The sequence below is a fragment of the Coregonus lavaretus genome, assembly GCF_964263955.1.
Source record: "Coregonus lavaretus genome assembly, chromosome: 2".
In the NCBI taxonomy this organism is placed as follows: Eukaryota; Metazoa; Chordata; class Actinopteri; order Salmoniformes; family Salmonidae; genus Coregonus; species Coregonus lavaretus.
In genome coordinates this window covers 4,365,136-4,383,035 of record NC_139989.1, presented here as the reverse complement: position 1 = coordinate 4,383,035, position 17,900 = coordinate 4,365,136, and the positions used below count along the sequence as shown (strand labels likewise).

Sequence of the window (17,900 nt, the reverse complement as noted above, 5' to 3'; positions counted from 1 at the left end):
GTAATGTTATTGGTTAATTATAATGAATAGCAGGCCATCAACTGACCAACTGGAGTATTTGTCAGAAAGGAGGCGGACCCACGGTCTTTGTTTACGGACAGCCATTTGTTTTACGCCTGAACGTAGCAAGTCTTGCCAAAAGTGAAATGTCAAGTAACATTAATTCCTTGTCTGTAGTTTACTGTCACTGTCTTTTGTTGAATTATTTGGTAAAATACATTACATTCTTGAGTATCACTACAATCAATCAAGGTCGTGACAATTTGTTAATGTAAAACCTTCGATGAATGGCTCTTCGTCTTGTCGGTCACAACTGAACTGTCGAATCAGCTGTCTTCAAACTGAGACCGTGATAAAATTGACGAGTTAGCCAGCTAGCTAGCTTTTGGACGAAATTTTGTTAAATCACAAGCTTCTGTGTTTTATTTCGATGTTGTGACGGAAACAGCTGTCTCTGCTTCTCACAACTGCTTAGGTTATTTTTAACTGCATTGTATTTGCGGTCATTTTATAATTCAAACGGGGAGATCAATTGGAGAAAAGGTAATAATATGCTAACGATAACTAGCTAGCTTGCTAGCCCAGCTCCTGCTTGTCCTGGGCGTGTTTTCAGAGGTTATGCGTAGACAACAAGACTACATAAGCAAGGTGAAGTAGCCAGTTAATTATCAACTCTGATAATAAACATGGAGGCTCTTCACTGTCATTATCCTGACAGTCCTAACCTGATAACTAGTTCTGTTTTGTTGTTGGCTAGCTTGCTAACTATTTAACGATTGATTTTAGCTATTGGTCTTGCTTGCCACGCTATGTTTCATGTGCAGCTGGTTGTTCAGAATAAAACCACGAGCATTCTCAACAAAAAAGATTAAGAACGCGATATTCAGTTGGTTTTGGCCCATGGCATTAGGCTAGTTGGGCCTTTTGTTGTAGCCATATAACGTTAGCCTCCATAATAACACTTAGCGCCCTTATTTGCTATGCATATCTATTATCTTAACTATGGACAGGGCCACATATCAAAACACCCTGCTGATACCATATCATTAGCTAACTACATTGCTTTAACCTGTGTTATCATGTGTCAATGTGGACTCCCACGCTATATTTTCAGCCAAGTGTCCAAAGAATGCAACTAACGTTAACTAACTACTGTAGCTAGCTAGTAGGTCTACACACCAAGACAATAATGGTGATGCTTTTCAAGTGACCTGTCAAACTGATTGTTTTTCACAAATCACAATATGTTGCTCATACTGATTACAGTATTTGAACAGGTTGATACATCATTACCATTTAATATTGGCAGGGTCTTAATGTCAATTGGTTTTTTTGGTCATGCATTTTGCCAAAAATAAAAGCATTTAGAGACTGTTGTCACTGAAATGGATGTCATTGTAATGAATAGGTTCGGTACTGTACAGCTAAATCTGACCTGATCCTATTATGTACACAGTGTGAAGGGGCTGGTTTGATGTGCAAGGCACTGCGAGAGGAGGCACCATGAGTGGGGAGCTGGATGCACTGACTGTGGTGAACCAGCTACGAGATCTTGCAGCTGACCCCCTCAACAGACGAGCCATAGTACAGGACAACGGCTGCTTACCGGGGCTCATCCTCTTTCTGGACCACCCCAACCCTCAGGTCGTATACTCAGCATTATTGGTAAGGCTCATCCACCACCATTTGACCATTTTGTTGGCTATGCATAAGGTCAGGAGTTTTTCCTGAACATATGACCTGGAAAAACTCCAGGCCCTATTATGCAGAAATGTGACCTGATCCTATGATCAAATTATCAAAAGGAATTGGAACAGGGAAGAAGGACAGTCTATCTTGAGTATACCATGCAGCATGCGGTAAGTCATTCATAAGCAGCCCCCCCTGCTGTCAGGTTGTGTCAGGACAAGTTAGGTTAGAGTGACGGTGCGGAGGGCAATCCACTGTGTCGGCGCCAGGCAGAAACACTGATATTTACCCAGCAACATCTACAACAGGTTTTCCCAAACTCGGTCCAGGCTGTAATAATGCTCATTAAAACTAGTTGCAAAATAAACTAGAAAATATCAACAGAAAAATAAATTAAAAAGTGGTAGGTTGCATCACCCATATCTGTAGACCGCAACAAAAATAAAATTGTGTTTTCTTGTAGCTACATGATTCAACAATGTCAGTGTTTGGAGAAGAGTGTTCTTGGGCACATCTCCTAGGATGCGCACACACACATCTGAGTGCTTTATATAATAGTTCTTATTTAGTGGTGACCTGGACAGTGTACACTCAGAGCCTGTACTTGTTACGTGTTTGCATTGGTTATGCAACACACACACACACACAGTACTAGCTCTCACAAGTGGTGTAAAGTACTTACATTTTTTTGGGTATCTGTACTTTACTATTTATATTTTTGACTACTTTTACTTCACTACATTCCTAAAGAAAATAATATACTTTTTACTCCATACATTTTCCCTGACACCCAAAAGTACTCGTTCATTTTGACAGGAAAATGGTCCAATTCACGCACTTATCAAGAGAACATCCCTGGTCATCCCTACTGCCTCTGATCTGGCGGAATGACTAAACACACATGCTTCGTTTATAAATAATGTCTGAGTGTTGGAGTGTGCCCCTGGCTATCCGTAAATATATAAACAAGAAAATTGTGCCATCTGCTTTGCTTAATATAAGGAATTTGAAATGATTTATACTTTTACTTTTGATACTTACAGTGGGGGAAAAAAGTATTTAGTCAGCCACCAATTGTGTAATTTTCATCATAGGTACACGTCAACTATGACAGACAAATTGAGAAAAAAAATCCAGAAAATCACATTGTAGGATTTTTAATGAATTAATTTGCTAATTATGGTGGAAAATAAGTATTTGGTCACCTACAAACAAGCAAGATTTCTGGCTCTCACAGACCTGTAACTTCTTCTTTAAGAGGCTCCTCTGTCCTCCACTCGTTACCTGTATTAATGGCACCTGTTTGAACTTGTTATCAGTATAAAAGACACCTGTCCACAACCTCAAACAGTCACACTCCAAACTTCACTATGGCCAAGACCAAAGAGCTGTCAAAGGACACCAGAAACAAAATTGTAGACCTGCACCAGGCTGGGAAGACTGAATCTGCAATAGGTAAGCAGCTTGGTTTGAAGAAATCAACTGTGGGAGCAATTATTAGGAAATGGAAGACATACAAGACCACTGATAATCTCCCTCGATCTGGGGCTCCATGCAAGATCTCACCCCGTGGGGTCAAAATGATCACAAGAACGGTGAGCAAAAATCCCAGAACCACACGGGGGGACCTAGTGAATGACCTGCAGAGAGCTGGGACCAAAGTAACAAAGCCTACCATCAGTAACACACTACGCCGCCAGGGACTCAAATCCTGCAATGCCAGACGTGTCCCCCTGCTTAAGCCAGTACATGTCCAGGCCCGTCTGATGTTTGCTAGAGTGCATTTGGATGATCCAGAAGAGGATTGGGAGAATGTCATATGGTCAGATGAAACCAAAATAGAACTTTTTGGTAAAAACTCAACTCGTCGTGTTTGGAGGACAAAGAATGCTGAGTTGCATCCAAAGAACACCATACCTACTGTGAAGCATGGGGGTGGAAACATCATGCTTTGGGGCTGTTTTTCTGCAAAGGGACCAGGACGACTGATCCGTGTAAAGGAAAGAATGAATGGGGCCATGTATCGTGAGATTTTGAGTGAAAACCTCCTTCCATCAGCAAGGGCATTGAAGATTAAACGTGGCTGGGTCTTTCAGCATGACAATGATCCCAAACACACCGCCCGGGCAACGAAGGAGTGGCTTCGTAAGAAGCATTTCAAGGTCCTGGAGTGGTCTAGCCAGTCTCCAGATCTCAACCCCATAGAAAATCTTTGGAGGGAGTTGAAAGTCTGTGTTGCCCAGCGACAGCCCCAAAACATCACTGCTCTAGAGGAGATCTGCATGGAGGAATGGGCCAAAATACCAGCAACAGTGTGTGAAAACCTTGTGAAGACTTACAGAAAACGTTTGACCTGTGTCATTGCCAACAAAGGGTATATAACAAAGTATTGAGAAACTTTTGTTATTGACCAAATACTTATTTTCCACCATAATTTGCAAATAAATTCATAAAAAATCCTACAATGTGATTTCTGGAATTTTTTTCTAATTTTGTCTGTCATAGTTGACGTGTACCTATGATGAAAATTACAGGCCTCTCTCATCTTTTTAAGTGGGAGAACTTGCACAATTGGTGGCTGACTAAATACTTTTTTCCCCCACTGTAAGTAAATTTAAGCAATTCAATTTTCTTTTGATACTTAAGTATAATTAAAACCAAATACTTTTAGACTTTTACTCAAGTAGTATTTTACTGGGTGACTTTTACTTGAGTCATTTTCTATTAAGGTATCTTTACTTTTACTCAAGTATGACAATTGAGTACTTTTTCCACCACTGGCTCTCACTGCGCTTAAGTGGCTGGTTGGCTGCTCAGCCGTGTCTGTGTGTTTGTGTGTATGAATCTTTGCCTTTCTGAGTTTTAACACACACTCCCTCACCTTCACACAGACACACACACACACAACCAGAGATAGTGATAGCCCAAGGTTCGTTTAAGCTGTAATGGCTTCCCTTGTCGTTCCAGGCGGTGCGCTACCTGGCAGAATGTCGGACCAACAGAGAGAAGATGAAGGGAGAGCTGGGCATGATGCTGAGTCTGCAGAATGTCATGCAGAAGTAAGTCCCCTCCCGTCACCGCACACATTGGAATGAGCACACACACACACTGTGCACTTTTCACTGAAAACCTGATCCTGGTATTTCTCTTGTTTTCAGAGGACAATAATTACCTCAGTGCCTGTCTGCAAATGTTCTTGACAGGAAGGTTGTCTAAGGTTGCCATGTCAGGATAAATTAGATTAATCCTGAATTAAAGTCTGCAGGTAAACAATTAATTAGTTGTTTCCACACATTGAGGGATTTAATGCAACCTGCCACTTGTTTTAAAAAATATCACAATTGATCTAGTCAGTATCCCCACTGGTTTTTGTTAAATTCTGAATAATGTTAGGGTTGCCAGGTATTTCTCTCAAGGACGGTTATCTCAGCTAAGTAGCTAAGTCTACACTTTCATCACTGCGTCTGTCTCTTCAAATAAATACATGTTAATGTCTATTGAATGCCCTTTAGTTAGGCATAAACATTTAATTTGCCCTTACTGTATACTAGGCCTGGGAATTGCCAGGGACCTCACGATACGATGTTATAACCATACTTAGGTGCCGATACGGTATGTATTGAGATTCGATACTGCACATTTTTTTGCTGTTTGATGTTCCAAACATATTGCTCACTATATGTCTGCTGCAGTGGGATGACAGAGCATGATTTTTTAAAATCAGTCATGGACATAAAAGTGCTGAAAACATGCTGGCTCACTATTTTAAAAGAAGATGGAGAACCAGCTATAGGATGAAAAATACAGAGTTTTGGCGCAGATACAGCCGACTAGCGTTAGCTAACGCTACCTAGCGGCAACAAAAACAACAACAAATATTTGTTTTTTCTAATCGATACTTGAAGTCAAAGTATCGATTTATAATATCGTCCAAAATAATATTGCGATATGTAACTGTATCGATTCCCCCCCCCTCCCCCATATCACTACTTAGTCATTCAGTAAAAAAAGATTGTGTTAAAAAGAATGCCCTCTGTTACCTTTGGGTACCTTGCTAAATCAATATGACTTACACATTCTGGTCACCCAGAGGGGTCTCTATACCTCCGAGGTGTGGGTGCTCCAGATAGGAGGTTGTGTGCTCCCCCCCCACCCCCACTCCCCCTTGTGAGAGTATCTGGAGGGTGTGTGGTGTTAAGTGACTGCTGTTTATGACTGGCACTCAGAAGTGTGCCAGCGGTTGGCAGGCCTGGTATCAGGCTGTATGATCTTCTCCCAGGGTATAACTCTCTGTGAGGCTGACCCTGGGCCTAGAGCTAACCGGCCAGTCACTACAACTAGCGACAGGCCCTATCAAGAAGGGTCCTGCGGTCACACCGGCCCCCTCTGCTCCTATTCCACACACAATGACTTTGGGTGGAGGTCATTCATGGCTGGAGAGTGTGAACACAAGACTGAAGGGAAAGTCTAGCTAAGTTACCACTCCCAAGGCTCTGTATTATTATTATTATTATTATTAGTAGTACAGAGATGTAGCTTGTGAACGGAGCTTTGTCCAGTCCATTCACACAGAAGAACAATGCCTATAGCTTTCCGTAAGCCTGTCGCATGCTTCCCAGTCAAACATTTTTTGAGACGTTTTGGTGTTCGGCTGGGTTTTTTCCGGCTGTTAGCGCACACAACATTTTTTTCTTGAGGCAAGTCAATGTTTGGTAGCCGAAGTCTACACCCCTTTGTCGGTGATAGGTCAACAGTAGGGGTGGGAACTATGGACGCAATTGTTCAATTAAGTGTTTGCTCTCTTTCAACTAGAGAAACCATGGAGCGCAGCAGCTAGGCGCTACTGTCCAAGTACTTCGCTCTGCAGCATAGAATGGGGCTGGGTTGGCCCCACCCACCACATGTTTTCATTGGTTGAGACGCATTCGCATTCCACCATACTCGACACAACAGCCTGCGTCGTGATACTCCAGCACCTACATGTCACAGATCAGTTAGCTGGCGAACATTGAAGGTTTACAGTCACATCTAACAATGAAAATCGTTTTCTAATCTATTTTTGGGTTAATCATTTATGTTGCCTGTAAATACTTTTTATGCATGCTATGGTGTTCTAGCAATTCACTTTTTCACAGGCAGAAAATGTTTGTTTACTCCGTTGATATGGTCACCGACTGCGGTCTGTGTGGAAGAGTGGAATTTGCAGTTCGCCTTCAAAATAAAAGTCCCTTATTGAAAGCGATGCAAATGGTTACAAATAGAGGAATCATTCCATATTTGGACTAGATAGTGCTAAACAAGGTTGGAATGTTGTTACATAATTACAAATTTAAATAGAATAATTAGTTAGTTTGACAATAAACAGAAAACTCCCCCGATTGAAATCCCACTGTGGATGTATTAGACTGCGTAATTGCATTGGGAGCATACACTGTGTACATCCTTACCTATGGATTGTGCACCCGTGAAACTGGGTATCAGCCTACTCCGTGACACCCACAGAACACAACTATGAAGCGTTTACACAAATATTCATAATATTAACATCTGTTACAAAACACCAAAAAGTGTAATGGCATTCGGCGATTGTCATTGGTTCTACACTCTTGTAGCCTGAATTAATTGATGCGTTTTGCTGACAAAAGGACCTTTTTGTAGAAAAGAGTTGGGACACTTGAAAATGGGCTGAGATACAGGACTGTACCTGGATGACAAGTGCAGTAACAATTTTTTAAAGTTGTATTTGTCACATGCACAGTGAAATGATTAACTTGCAAGCCCTACCCAACAGTGCAGTATTCCATATCAAAATATTATAACTAATAAAACATTTTTATTTAAAATTTAAAAAAACGTAAGAAATAAGAGAGGAAGCTGTATACAGGGTCAGTACCAAATGTACAATGTGCAGGGATACTGGAGTATTTGAGGTAGATATGTACATATAAACAGGGATACTGGAGTATTTGAGGTAGATATGTACATATAAACAGGGATACTGGAGTATTTGAGGTAGATATGTACATGTAAACAGGGATACTGGAGTATTTGAGGTAGATATGTACATGTAAACAGGGATACTGGAGTATTTGAGGTAGATATGTACATGTAAACAGGGATACTGGAGTATTTGAGGTAGATATGTACATGTAAACAGGGATACTGGAGTATTTGAGGTAGATATGTACATGTAAACAGGGATTAGGAGAAAGTGACTGGTAGCAGGATTAATAATAATAATAATAATAATAACCACGACACAGAGGTGGGGGTGTTTTGTTTTTCATTTTTTTAATAAGCTTTTATTTTAATATTTACCACTGTAGCAGTACAAATAACATTTTAAACAAATAGGAGAATGGTTAAATTAGCATTATTTAGAACCCCCCAAAGTTTGACTGTTGCATTAAGGGGGACTCATGTCTCATTCAGGGGGTCTGAGACCCCCCTGGCACCCCCGTAATTCACACTCTGCACCATGAAATGGGGTATCAGCCTACTCAGTGACACCCACAGAACACAACTATGTGGAGTTTACATAAATATTAGCGTCTTAGCTCGTACTGAAGGACTCTGAAACCACTGTGAAATTAGCCACATTAGCTCTGAATGTTCATAGTTGTGTTCTGTGGGTGTCACTGAGTAGGCTGATAATCCGTTTCATTGGTGCACAATCCATAGGGAAGGCTGTACATTGCATATACAGTGCATTCGGAAAGTATTCAGACACCTTCACTCTTTCCACATTTTGTTACATTGCTGCCTTATTCTAAAATTGATTAAATTGTTTTTTTTCCCCTCATCAATCTACACACAATACCCCATAATGCAAAAACAAGTTTTTTAGAAATCTTAGCAAATTTATTAAAAATAAAAAACGGAAATATTACATTTACATAAGTATTCAGACCCTTTACTCAGTACTTTGTTGAATCACCTTTAGCAGCGATTACAGTCTTGAGTCTTCTTGGGTATGACGCTACAAGCTTGGCAAACCTGTATTTGGGGAGTTTCTCCCATTCTTCTCTGCAGATCCTCTCAAGCTCTTTCAGTTTGGATGGGAAGCATTACTGCACAGCTATTTTCAGGTCTCTCCAGAGATGTTCGATCGGGTTCAAGTCCGGGCTCTGGCTGGGCCACTCAAGGACATTCAGAGACTTGTCCCGAAGCCACTCTTGCGTTGTCTTGGCTGTGTGCTTAGGGTCGTTGTCCTGTTGGAAGGTGAACCTTCGCCCCAGTCTGAGGTCCTGAGTGCTCTGGAGCAGGTTTTCATCAAGGATCTCTCTGTACTTTGCTCCGTTCATCTTTGCCTCGATCCTGACTAGTCTCCTAGTCCCTGCCGCTGAAAAACATCCCCACAGCATGATGCTGCCATCACCATGCTTCACCGTAGGGATTGTGACAGGTTTCCTCCAGACGTGACGCTTGGCAGTCAGGCCAAAGAGTTCAATCTTGGTTTCATCAGACCAGAGAAACTTGTTTCTCATGGTCTGAGAGTCCTTAGGTGCCTTTTGGCAAACTCCAAGCGGGCTGTCATGTGCCTTTTACTGAGGAGTGGCTTCTGTCTGGCCACTCTACCATAAAGGCCTGATTGGTGGAGTGCTGCAGAGATGGTTGTCTTTCTGGAAGGTTCTCCCATCTCCACAGAGGAACTCTGGAGCTCTGTCAGAGTGACCATTGGGTTCTTGGTCAACTCCCTGACCAAGGCCCTTCTCCCCCGATTGCTCAGTTTGGCCAGGCAGCCAGCTCTAGGAAGAGTCTTGGTGGTTCCAAACTTCTTCTATTTAAGAATGATTGAGGCCACTGTGTTCTTGGGGACCTTCAATGCTGCAGAAATGTTTTGGTACCCTTCCCTAGATCTGTGCCTCGACACAATCATGTCTCTGAGCTCTACGGACAATTCCTTCGACCTCATGGCTTGGTTTTTGCTCTGACTTGAACTGTCAACTGTGGGACCTTTATATAGACAGGTGTGTGCCTTTCCAAGTCATGTCCAATCAATTGAATTTACCACAGGTGGACTCCATTCAAGTTGTAGAAACATCTCAAGGATGCTTAATAGAAACAGGATGCACCTGAGCTCAATGTAGAAATCGCTCCGCCATTTCCTGGTTGCTAAAATTTTAATAGTTCGCCTAATTTCAGTTTATGTGACAAAACAAGCAAGTATAGTGTAGAGAATCATTGTACCATCTTAAACCACTGTGAAATATATTTTCCATAACCACAGATATTGTCTTTTCAGCTGTTTATAACCACAAATGTTGTATTTTCAGCTGTTTGACGCAGGTTTACAAAACGCAAAAACAAAACTTAAGCACGGGAAGCATAGACATAGCACACGTAGAACATATCTACCGCTTCTTAGACTTGGTTTCAATGAGTGACAGATCTATAACACACATTTCTATGTGAATTTGGTCAGGTCGCCCAAAAAGTTACTTATTGCAGCTTTAAATGATATTAGACTACTACTTTCATTAACAGTATAATTATTCGACCTTTTAGAGACGGACAGAGACCTTTGTGAATGTTTGGCCATTTATGAGTGTAGTGTGGTAATTTCTCCTCCAACGAGGCTGGCTATTTATACAGTGAAAAGGTCAGGTGGTGACAGGCCTGTCACACTGGCTCTCTGTAGGGGACCACCCCCCCCCCCCCCCACCCCCCCCCACCCCCCCCCCCCTCCATGCAGCTGCAGTATGTCTGGCAGAGAGACACGTTTTAGAAATATCAACCACTCAGCCCAGTCGGCTCTGGGAGAGACTTGGACAGGCCCAGACCACAGGAGAGGACACCCAACTGTAAAGGAGACCACCGTCGTCGTGTTGTACAGAGAGGAAGAGTAGACATGGATACTTTGCTGTTTATGCGTCCACTTCCTTATTGACATGGATTCATTGGTACCATCTTGCCCTTGTCTGGATTTGAAGAGAGGACTTGGACATGACGAAAAAGTCAAGGTTATTGAAATAAAATGTGTAAAAAGAAAATCTCACACAGCAAGTATGCCTTTGTTTGCAGAGATAACTGTCCACAAAATTATTTTAAAAAATGTAACTTTTGATACTTAACTTCTTTATTTCTCCCGCCCTCTATTCTCCCCCCCCCCCCCACCTCTCTCTCTCCCTCCCTAACCCTCCCCTTCCACCCTCCCCCTCATCTCCACCCCCTCCCTCCCTCTCTCCCACCTCTCTCTCCTCTCTAACCCTCCCTCAGGAGCACCTCCCCAGGGGAGACCAAGCTGCTGGCATCTGAGATTTATGAGATTCTGCAGGCGGCTGGTAATGACCAGGCAGAGCAGGCCGAGGCTGAGGCTGCCTCCTGCAGACGCAAGGCCCACTTCTTCCTGGGCTCCACCAACAAGAGGGCCAAGACTGTGGTGCTGCACATCGATGGCCTGGACGACTCAGTGAGTGGATGGTGGTGTCTCCAGCTTGTACACACACAGTCCCATAACACACCCTGAGGAGAGCAGTTTGCCAGACCGAAGGTCCAGGCTACATTCCAAACTGGTTGCTTGCTCCATGATTTCTTGCCTTAATGTGTCTCCCTGGGATGAAAATTGGCGAAAAAATAGAATCTCAGTTGTCGTTATTGTGATAGGTTAACACAGTCGATAAGTCACCACCTCTAAGAATCCTTGAGTTGGGCATATTGTCGCCCTGTTGTCAATGTGACCACATAGTCTAACGCACATTGTCAGGTAGTGTGGGTCAGTGTTGTAAATGTCAGCCATTGAACAGCAGGGTGTTGAGATTAAACCTGAACACCACACCACAGGATAGCTGCACCTGGCCAGATCACATTACACCAGACAGACAGCCTCAGTGACGACCACACATACCATAACACACACACAAGACAATGGAAGATGAGCTCTATTACTGTGTTGGACCTGTGTATGAATGCAACATTAAACCCCTCCATCTGAATAGAATGTGAAGGTTTACAGGGTTTCTGGGTGACCATTTTATGTCAAGACTGGATTGGCCTTGTCGTCTGTACATTTTACCTGTCTCTCTCCATCCCTCAGACTCGTAGAAGTCTGTGTGAGGAGGCCCTGTTGAAGATCCGAGGGGTGATCAGCTTCACCTTCCAGATGGCTGTGAAGAGGTGTGTGGTCAGGATCCGCTCTGACCTCAAGGCTGAGGTGAGTTACCCTATCCACAATGTAATTCCATGGCACTGGGAAATGGATGAAGAACATCCCTCTTTTGATTACTTTGTAATCCTGTGATGAAGAGCCTCCATCTTTGTGTTCCTCAGGCACTAGGCACGGCGATCAACTCCACCAAGGTGATGAAGGCTGCACAGGTGGTGAAGGGAGAGGATGGAGGAGAGGTGAGTAGAGTAGAGAGAGGGAGGGAGGGATAGTACTGTCAAATCAAATTCAACTTTATTTAAAGTGCATTTAAAATCACAACTCACTTTACAGTAAAACAATAAAATGAAGGTGAACAGAAGCTAATAAAAGAATGTTTAAAAAATATATAAAAAAAGATGTCTAAAATAATCAGTGGTGTAAAGTACTTAAGTAAAAATACTATACGTTTTTTTGGGGGGTATCTGTACTTTAATATTTATATTTTTGACAACTTTTACTTTTACTTCACTACATTCCTAAAGAACATTATGTACTTTTGACTCCATACATTTTCTCTGACACCCAAAAGTACTTGTTACATTTAGAATGCTTAGCAGGACAGAAAAGGGTCAATTTTACACACTTATCAAGAGAACATCCCTGGTCATCCCTACTGCCTTTGATCTGGTGGACTCACTAAACACATGTTTCGTTTGTAAATTATGTCTGAGTGTGACCCTGGCTATCCATAAATAAATAAAAACAAGAAAATGGTTCCGTCTGGTTTGCTTAATATAAGGAATTTGAAATTATTCGTACTTTTACTTTTACTATTGATACTTAAGTATATTTTAGCAACTACATTTACTTTTGATACTTAAGTATATTTAAAACCAAATACTTTAAGACTTTTACTCAAGTAGTATTTTACTGGGTGACTCACTTTTACTTGAGTCATTTTCTATTAATTTATCTTTACTTTTACTAAAGTATGACAATTGGGTACTTTTTCCAGCTCTGAAAATAATTTTGAAATTATTGATTCAAGCCCATGCTCAATAACTGTAAAATAATGTATTAAACTTCAAGCTAAAAGAGTGGGTTTTCAAACGTGATTTATAAACCGAAACTGTGTCTGGCCCTCTTACCTGACAGGGTAAGTCGTTATATTAGTGTGCTGTTGCAGCTTTGACTAGGACTTCTTCTTTCTTTGGAAATGTCCACACCCAGTGGGAGTAGGCATGGGGATTAGGAATGGTAGAGCTCTTTGCCAGCCCATACGTCTCTATATCTTGGTGTGCTGGGGATATGTCTATATCTTGGTGTGCTGGGGATATGTCTATATCTTGGTGTGCTGGGGATATGTCTATATCTTGGTGTGCTGGGGATATGTCTATATCTTGGTGTGCTGGGGATATGTCTATATCTTGGTGTGCTTGGGATATGTCTATATCTTGGTGTGCTGGGGATATGTCTATATCTTGGTGTGCTGGGGATATGTCTATATCTTGGTGTGCTTGGGATGGTAGCTTGATCCCAGATGAATCTGGGTTATTTGGAGTGACACCATTAGCTGGTCATATCACTCTGTCCTAAGGGCATTACTCACCGCCAAGTCACATGACCAATCCCAGCATGCCCTGGGAGCAGTATGGCACTACACCATGTATCTTTGGGAAACCACAACCCCCATCAGAGGAGACAGAGCCACCAACAGAACTCTCCCTCCTGTCTGAAGTAGTTAAATTAGACTAGGGGGAGTTTTCTTCCTTGGGGTGCTCAATCATGGCCTGAAATGGCCCTCTCCAAAACAAGCCACAGCTCCTCACTGACCTGCTGCTGTTCCTCTTCTGTCCATCAGGGGGCAGAGCTGGTTGATTTATGTTTCAGAGATGACAGTGGAGAGGTAGAGAATAGCTTGAAGTTGCCTGATCTTGGTGTTGTTTTGTCTGCACTATTTTTGTCCCCCACAATGAAATTGGGGAGGGGACTGTGGATCTGTCTACGTCCATATGTTCGTCACACACAATATCTCAGACAGCACTGGCCCGATTTTGACGTAACTTGGGTGAATGATGCGTCTTGCCATAGAGATCCAGCATTTACATAATTACACTGATTGTCCAGATGGTGGCGCTATAACAAGCGATTGTAAATGCCTACCTTGAAAGGTCACGCCACTCAACCCGTTTGACCTAAAGTCATGAAATCCGGTACATAGATCCCTCTCCTCACAAGGAACACATTTGCCTCATGGACCCATAAGGTCCGCCATGATGGATTTTCAGCCATTTAGAATTTTGTGAAAAACACTTAAAACGCTACTCTGGCACCGAATGACCGATCTGCATAAAACTTGATATGTTGCATCTATGGACAAAGGTCTCTCAACACAATATTTTCCAGATTAGTACCTCAAACAACATGGCCACTATTGACTAATAAACATTAACGTGGGCGTGGTCTGGCACATAAATGCATATAATTCAGTCACAGATATTCGTATTGTAACAAAATTTGGTAAACATGTTGCAAACACTGTCAAGACTCAACATATGCAAGAACATTCATATCAACCACACGGTGGCGCTATAAAGGGGACATTTTTTGTTACTACCAGTATAGTCTAGTTTGAATTGTCACTAATTGGCCCAAGTTGGGGGGAGGGGGCGGCGGCGGCGGCGGCATCATTCGTGGAAGACGACATGTTTACTGTTGCCTTGTTTAATTAAACCTGTTTGCTACTAGGCATGGATTCTGAACAATTGTTGTCTATCTCTCTCTCCCCCCTCCCTCTGTCTGTCCCACCCTCCCTCCCACCGTCCCTACGTCCCACACTCTCTCCCTCCCTCCCTCCATCTGTTCCCCCAGCTGATGCTTCCATTCCAGGAGGGTGCGGAGGTGGTGGTGGAGCACAATGTGGACATCCCAGACTACCTCCCCGAGGAGGAAAGCCCGTCTCAGGAGCAGGACAAGGCCGTGACCCGCGTGGGCTCCATCACAGACGGCGTGGGCTGGCTCAGCACCGCCGCCAACTTCCTGTCCCGCTCCTTCTACTGGTGACCACTTCCTGTGTCAGTCCCCATCGTCACAACCCGATACCACCAACTGACGGTCGATCGCTTAGGCCACCAGCCCTGCCCCTTCCCCAGTCATCCAGCTCTTCTACTCTCTAGTCCCTCTCAGCAGCCACACAGAGTACAACTCTGCTCAGTGTGTCTATAAGGAGCACTGGACTGCCAAGCACAACCTACATTGGGTTGCAAAATTCCGGGAACTTTCAATAAATTCCCTGGTTTTCCCGAAATCCCGGTTGGAGGATTCCCGGAATCAGGAGGGAAGAAGCTGGAAAGCCGGTAGCCTCCAACCAGGATTTCTGGAAAACCAGGGAATTTACTGACAGTTGCTGGAAACTTGCAATCCTGAACCTGCAATAACCTTCACTTGTATATAAGAGGAAATAAGCTAAGAACATGCTAGCTACTGTACCACAGGTAACGTGCTGCACACTAAATACACTCAGTCAATCCTTACACATTATGCACCTCACAAGCCGTCGATGGAGGACTTCAGAATCTTCTTTTCCAATAGAAAATGAGTTTTCTCTGATGCCTGATGGGTCCATCATCTCTTTGAAACCAAATTGCATTGTGGGAATGCATGGCGCTGCTTAGTCTTCTGAGTTTGAGCGATTGCATTAGATGACGCTGCGCTTGTGGAAATAGGAGTTTCTTTTTGTGCATGAGTTTGAGTGCTCTCCTTTGTCTTTTCCTCATTTTTAAAAATAAGCTTTTTTCACCTTTTTCTGTCTTTTTGCCAATAATCCCTCATTCACTTTTCGTTCCCCCACGTGGGGGGCCTGTTTAAAGCATGCTGTAATTCTGTTTTGTGTGTGCCGATCTTGCTTGTTGCCTTTTCTTCATTTTTTGTTTAAATCTCAATCCTTTGTGTGTGCCTTTTTGATGCTTTGCTGCAATTTATTACTATTTAGTGGTCCATTTGAACTTCGCTCAAAACCTCTGAAGCCTTGTGAATAATGCAATCTCAGTCCTCTATATTGGGAGTTTGTTTCCCCTAGCAGCTCATGTCTCTCACAGGGAGATGTGTCATATTTGTCGTAAGGAAACGAGACACCAGCGAAGACTGGGGCCCAGTCAGTCAGTCAAATGACACTAGCTTCCCCATAGAGGACTGTTGATGCAGAAAGAAAAGGGAAATTGTGGTGATTACTGTTTATACTATAGACATCTGCATTGGTCCGCTCATTACCTCTTGTTAGTCTCGCCTAGGACTTGGGAATCCCTTGGTTGAACAGTACAGTAGAGTAGAAGTGTGTTCAGACAGATCATTGTTGATGTTGAAGTTGTGATGCATTGACTGACATCCTGAAATTACTTCTTAGTTCTTTCCCCTTCATCAAGGTTTTCATATAGCATTATCATATGGCCTTCTGAAAGGTCTGAGAGTAGTCAACCTGGCCTAAATCATTGTGATGGAGAAACCATCTCAGGGCTTGATAGCCACCTGCCAAATGTGTCTCTCACCCTAAAGCTCATCAACATCTTCACTATTGTGGCCCAGCCACTTTAAATGTTTATTTTACCCCCTTTAGCCAGCAGTGTCCTTTAAAACAAATTACACACATACACACACACACACACACACACTCACACACACACACACACACACACACACACACACACACACACACACACACACACACACACACACACTCACACCATTGCTGCTGAGACGAAGACAGTAGAGGTTTAAGCAGCATCAGGGGTGTGGATATGTACATTTGTAAATGGTCTCTGGTCTCCTAGTTATATTAATCACAGTCCTTATTTCAGGAAGAAATCATGTTTTTTTTTCTTCTGTTCGACAGTTAAACTTTGTCTCCATTTTACTTTGTTGTTGAAGGATGCCATGGAATATAATTTAAATGTAGATAATACCCTTTATCAAGAGGCTTTGACTAATGTCAGAAACACTAAAGTACGATGATACTGTAGGTTCTTGCAGAGATCCGTTTTTGGATTGACTTCATTTTCTTTTGAGAGCCCTTTCTTGCCTGTAATCCCTTCTTCACGATCTCATCTGATTAGCATCTGATTTGAGTGTGATTGACATGCATTGTGTAAAGGAAGTGCCGACCAGACAATGAATAGTTCTCCTTCTGGAGGCCAAACTCCCAGCTCACATGGCTAGTAGAATAGCATGATTAAAATGACCTCACAAAGAATTAGCCTAATAACATATATCCACTAAAGTCAGTGTCTCTTATCTGTCACCAGCCTTCTAAAGTAGTGCTTACGAACAACAACAACAACAACAACAACAACAAGTCATAGGATGAAGTTGAGAAATCATCAGTATTATATTTAATCCTAATCCTTAATCAGTCAAAATTCACGCCATGGAAAAATAATTATATTATATGTTACACCTCTTGTACTGTTTATCATAAATACTTGAACACGTTTCTTTGTCTGTTTTAAATCCCCCATGTGATATGCAGTTAGTTTTTAATCTCAACCTATCCTTTAATAGCCACTACATCAGGATGGCTGACAGAATCGTGTAGCAAATCCTCAGTATAGTAGCTTTTTCTCATATACAGTGTTTATCTGCCGTCTAATGTAATATAATGTATTGCAGATCTCAAAACGGTTGATTCCCAATTCCATATTAAGGCAAATATTAAAAAGAACTACAATTGCAATTGTTTGCGTCTGGTGTGTGTTGTGATGTTTTCAGAGTGTTGTTGTGATATCGGCAGAGTGTGTGTTGTGATGTCAGCAGAATGTGTTGTGATGTCAGCAGAGTGTGTTTTGTGATGACAATCCTCATTGGAAGAGAATACTTTGGCCTAGTCATGCAGTCATCTACCATGTCCATAGTGCAGCAGCTGTAAACCTGCTCATGTTTCCAGATCAAAATGCTGAGGGCAGCAGAGAGAAAGATTGAGATATGATCAAATCTGTTTTCCTTGGACATCCCCCTGCTGCTCCCCAGCCTGGTCCACATCCCCCTGCTACTCCCCCAGCCTGGTCCACATCCCCCTGCTGCTCCCCCAGCCTGGTCCACATCCCCCTGCTGCTCCCCCAGCCTGGTCCACATC

At 42.6% G+C, this 17,900-nt stretch overlaps 1 protein-coding gene across 1 annotated transcript; it reads left to right on the top strand.

Moving 5' to 3' along the window:
* Positions 1-295: 295 nt before the first annotated feature.
* Positions 296-17,493, top strand: LOC311143190 (armadillo repeat-containing protein 1-like). Its single transcript, XM_084178976.1, has 7 exons — positions 296-543; positions 1,457-1,665; positions 4,657-4,748; positions 10,909-11,101; positions 11,726-11,842; positions 11,959-12,033; positions 14,648-17,493. Exons 2-7 carry the CDS (start codon positions 1,504-1,506, stop codon positions 14,837-14,839), a joined length of 831 nt encoding a protein of 276 aa, XP_084035102.1. The 5' UTR covers positions 296-543; positions 1,457-1,503; the 3' UTR covers positions 14,840-17,493.
* The last annotated feature ends 407 nt before the right edge of the window (positions 17,494-17,900 follow it).

Coding starts and splice junctions, on each gene's coding strand:
- LOC311143190 (XM_084178976.1), top strand. CDS start 1,504: ATGAGTGGGGAGCTGGATGCACTGACTGTGGTGAACCAGCTACGAGAT. Junction 1,666..4,656: donor TCGTATACTCAGCATTATTG/GTAAGGCTCATC, acceptor TTGTCGTTCCAG/GCGGTGCGCTACCTGGCAGA. Junction 4,749..10,908: donor CTGCAGAATGTCATGCAGAA/GTAAGTCCCCTC, acceptor ACCCTCCCTCAG/GAGCACCTCCCCAGGGGAGA.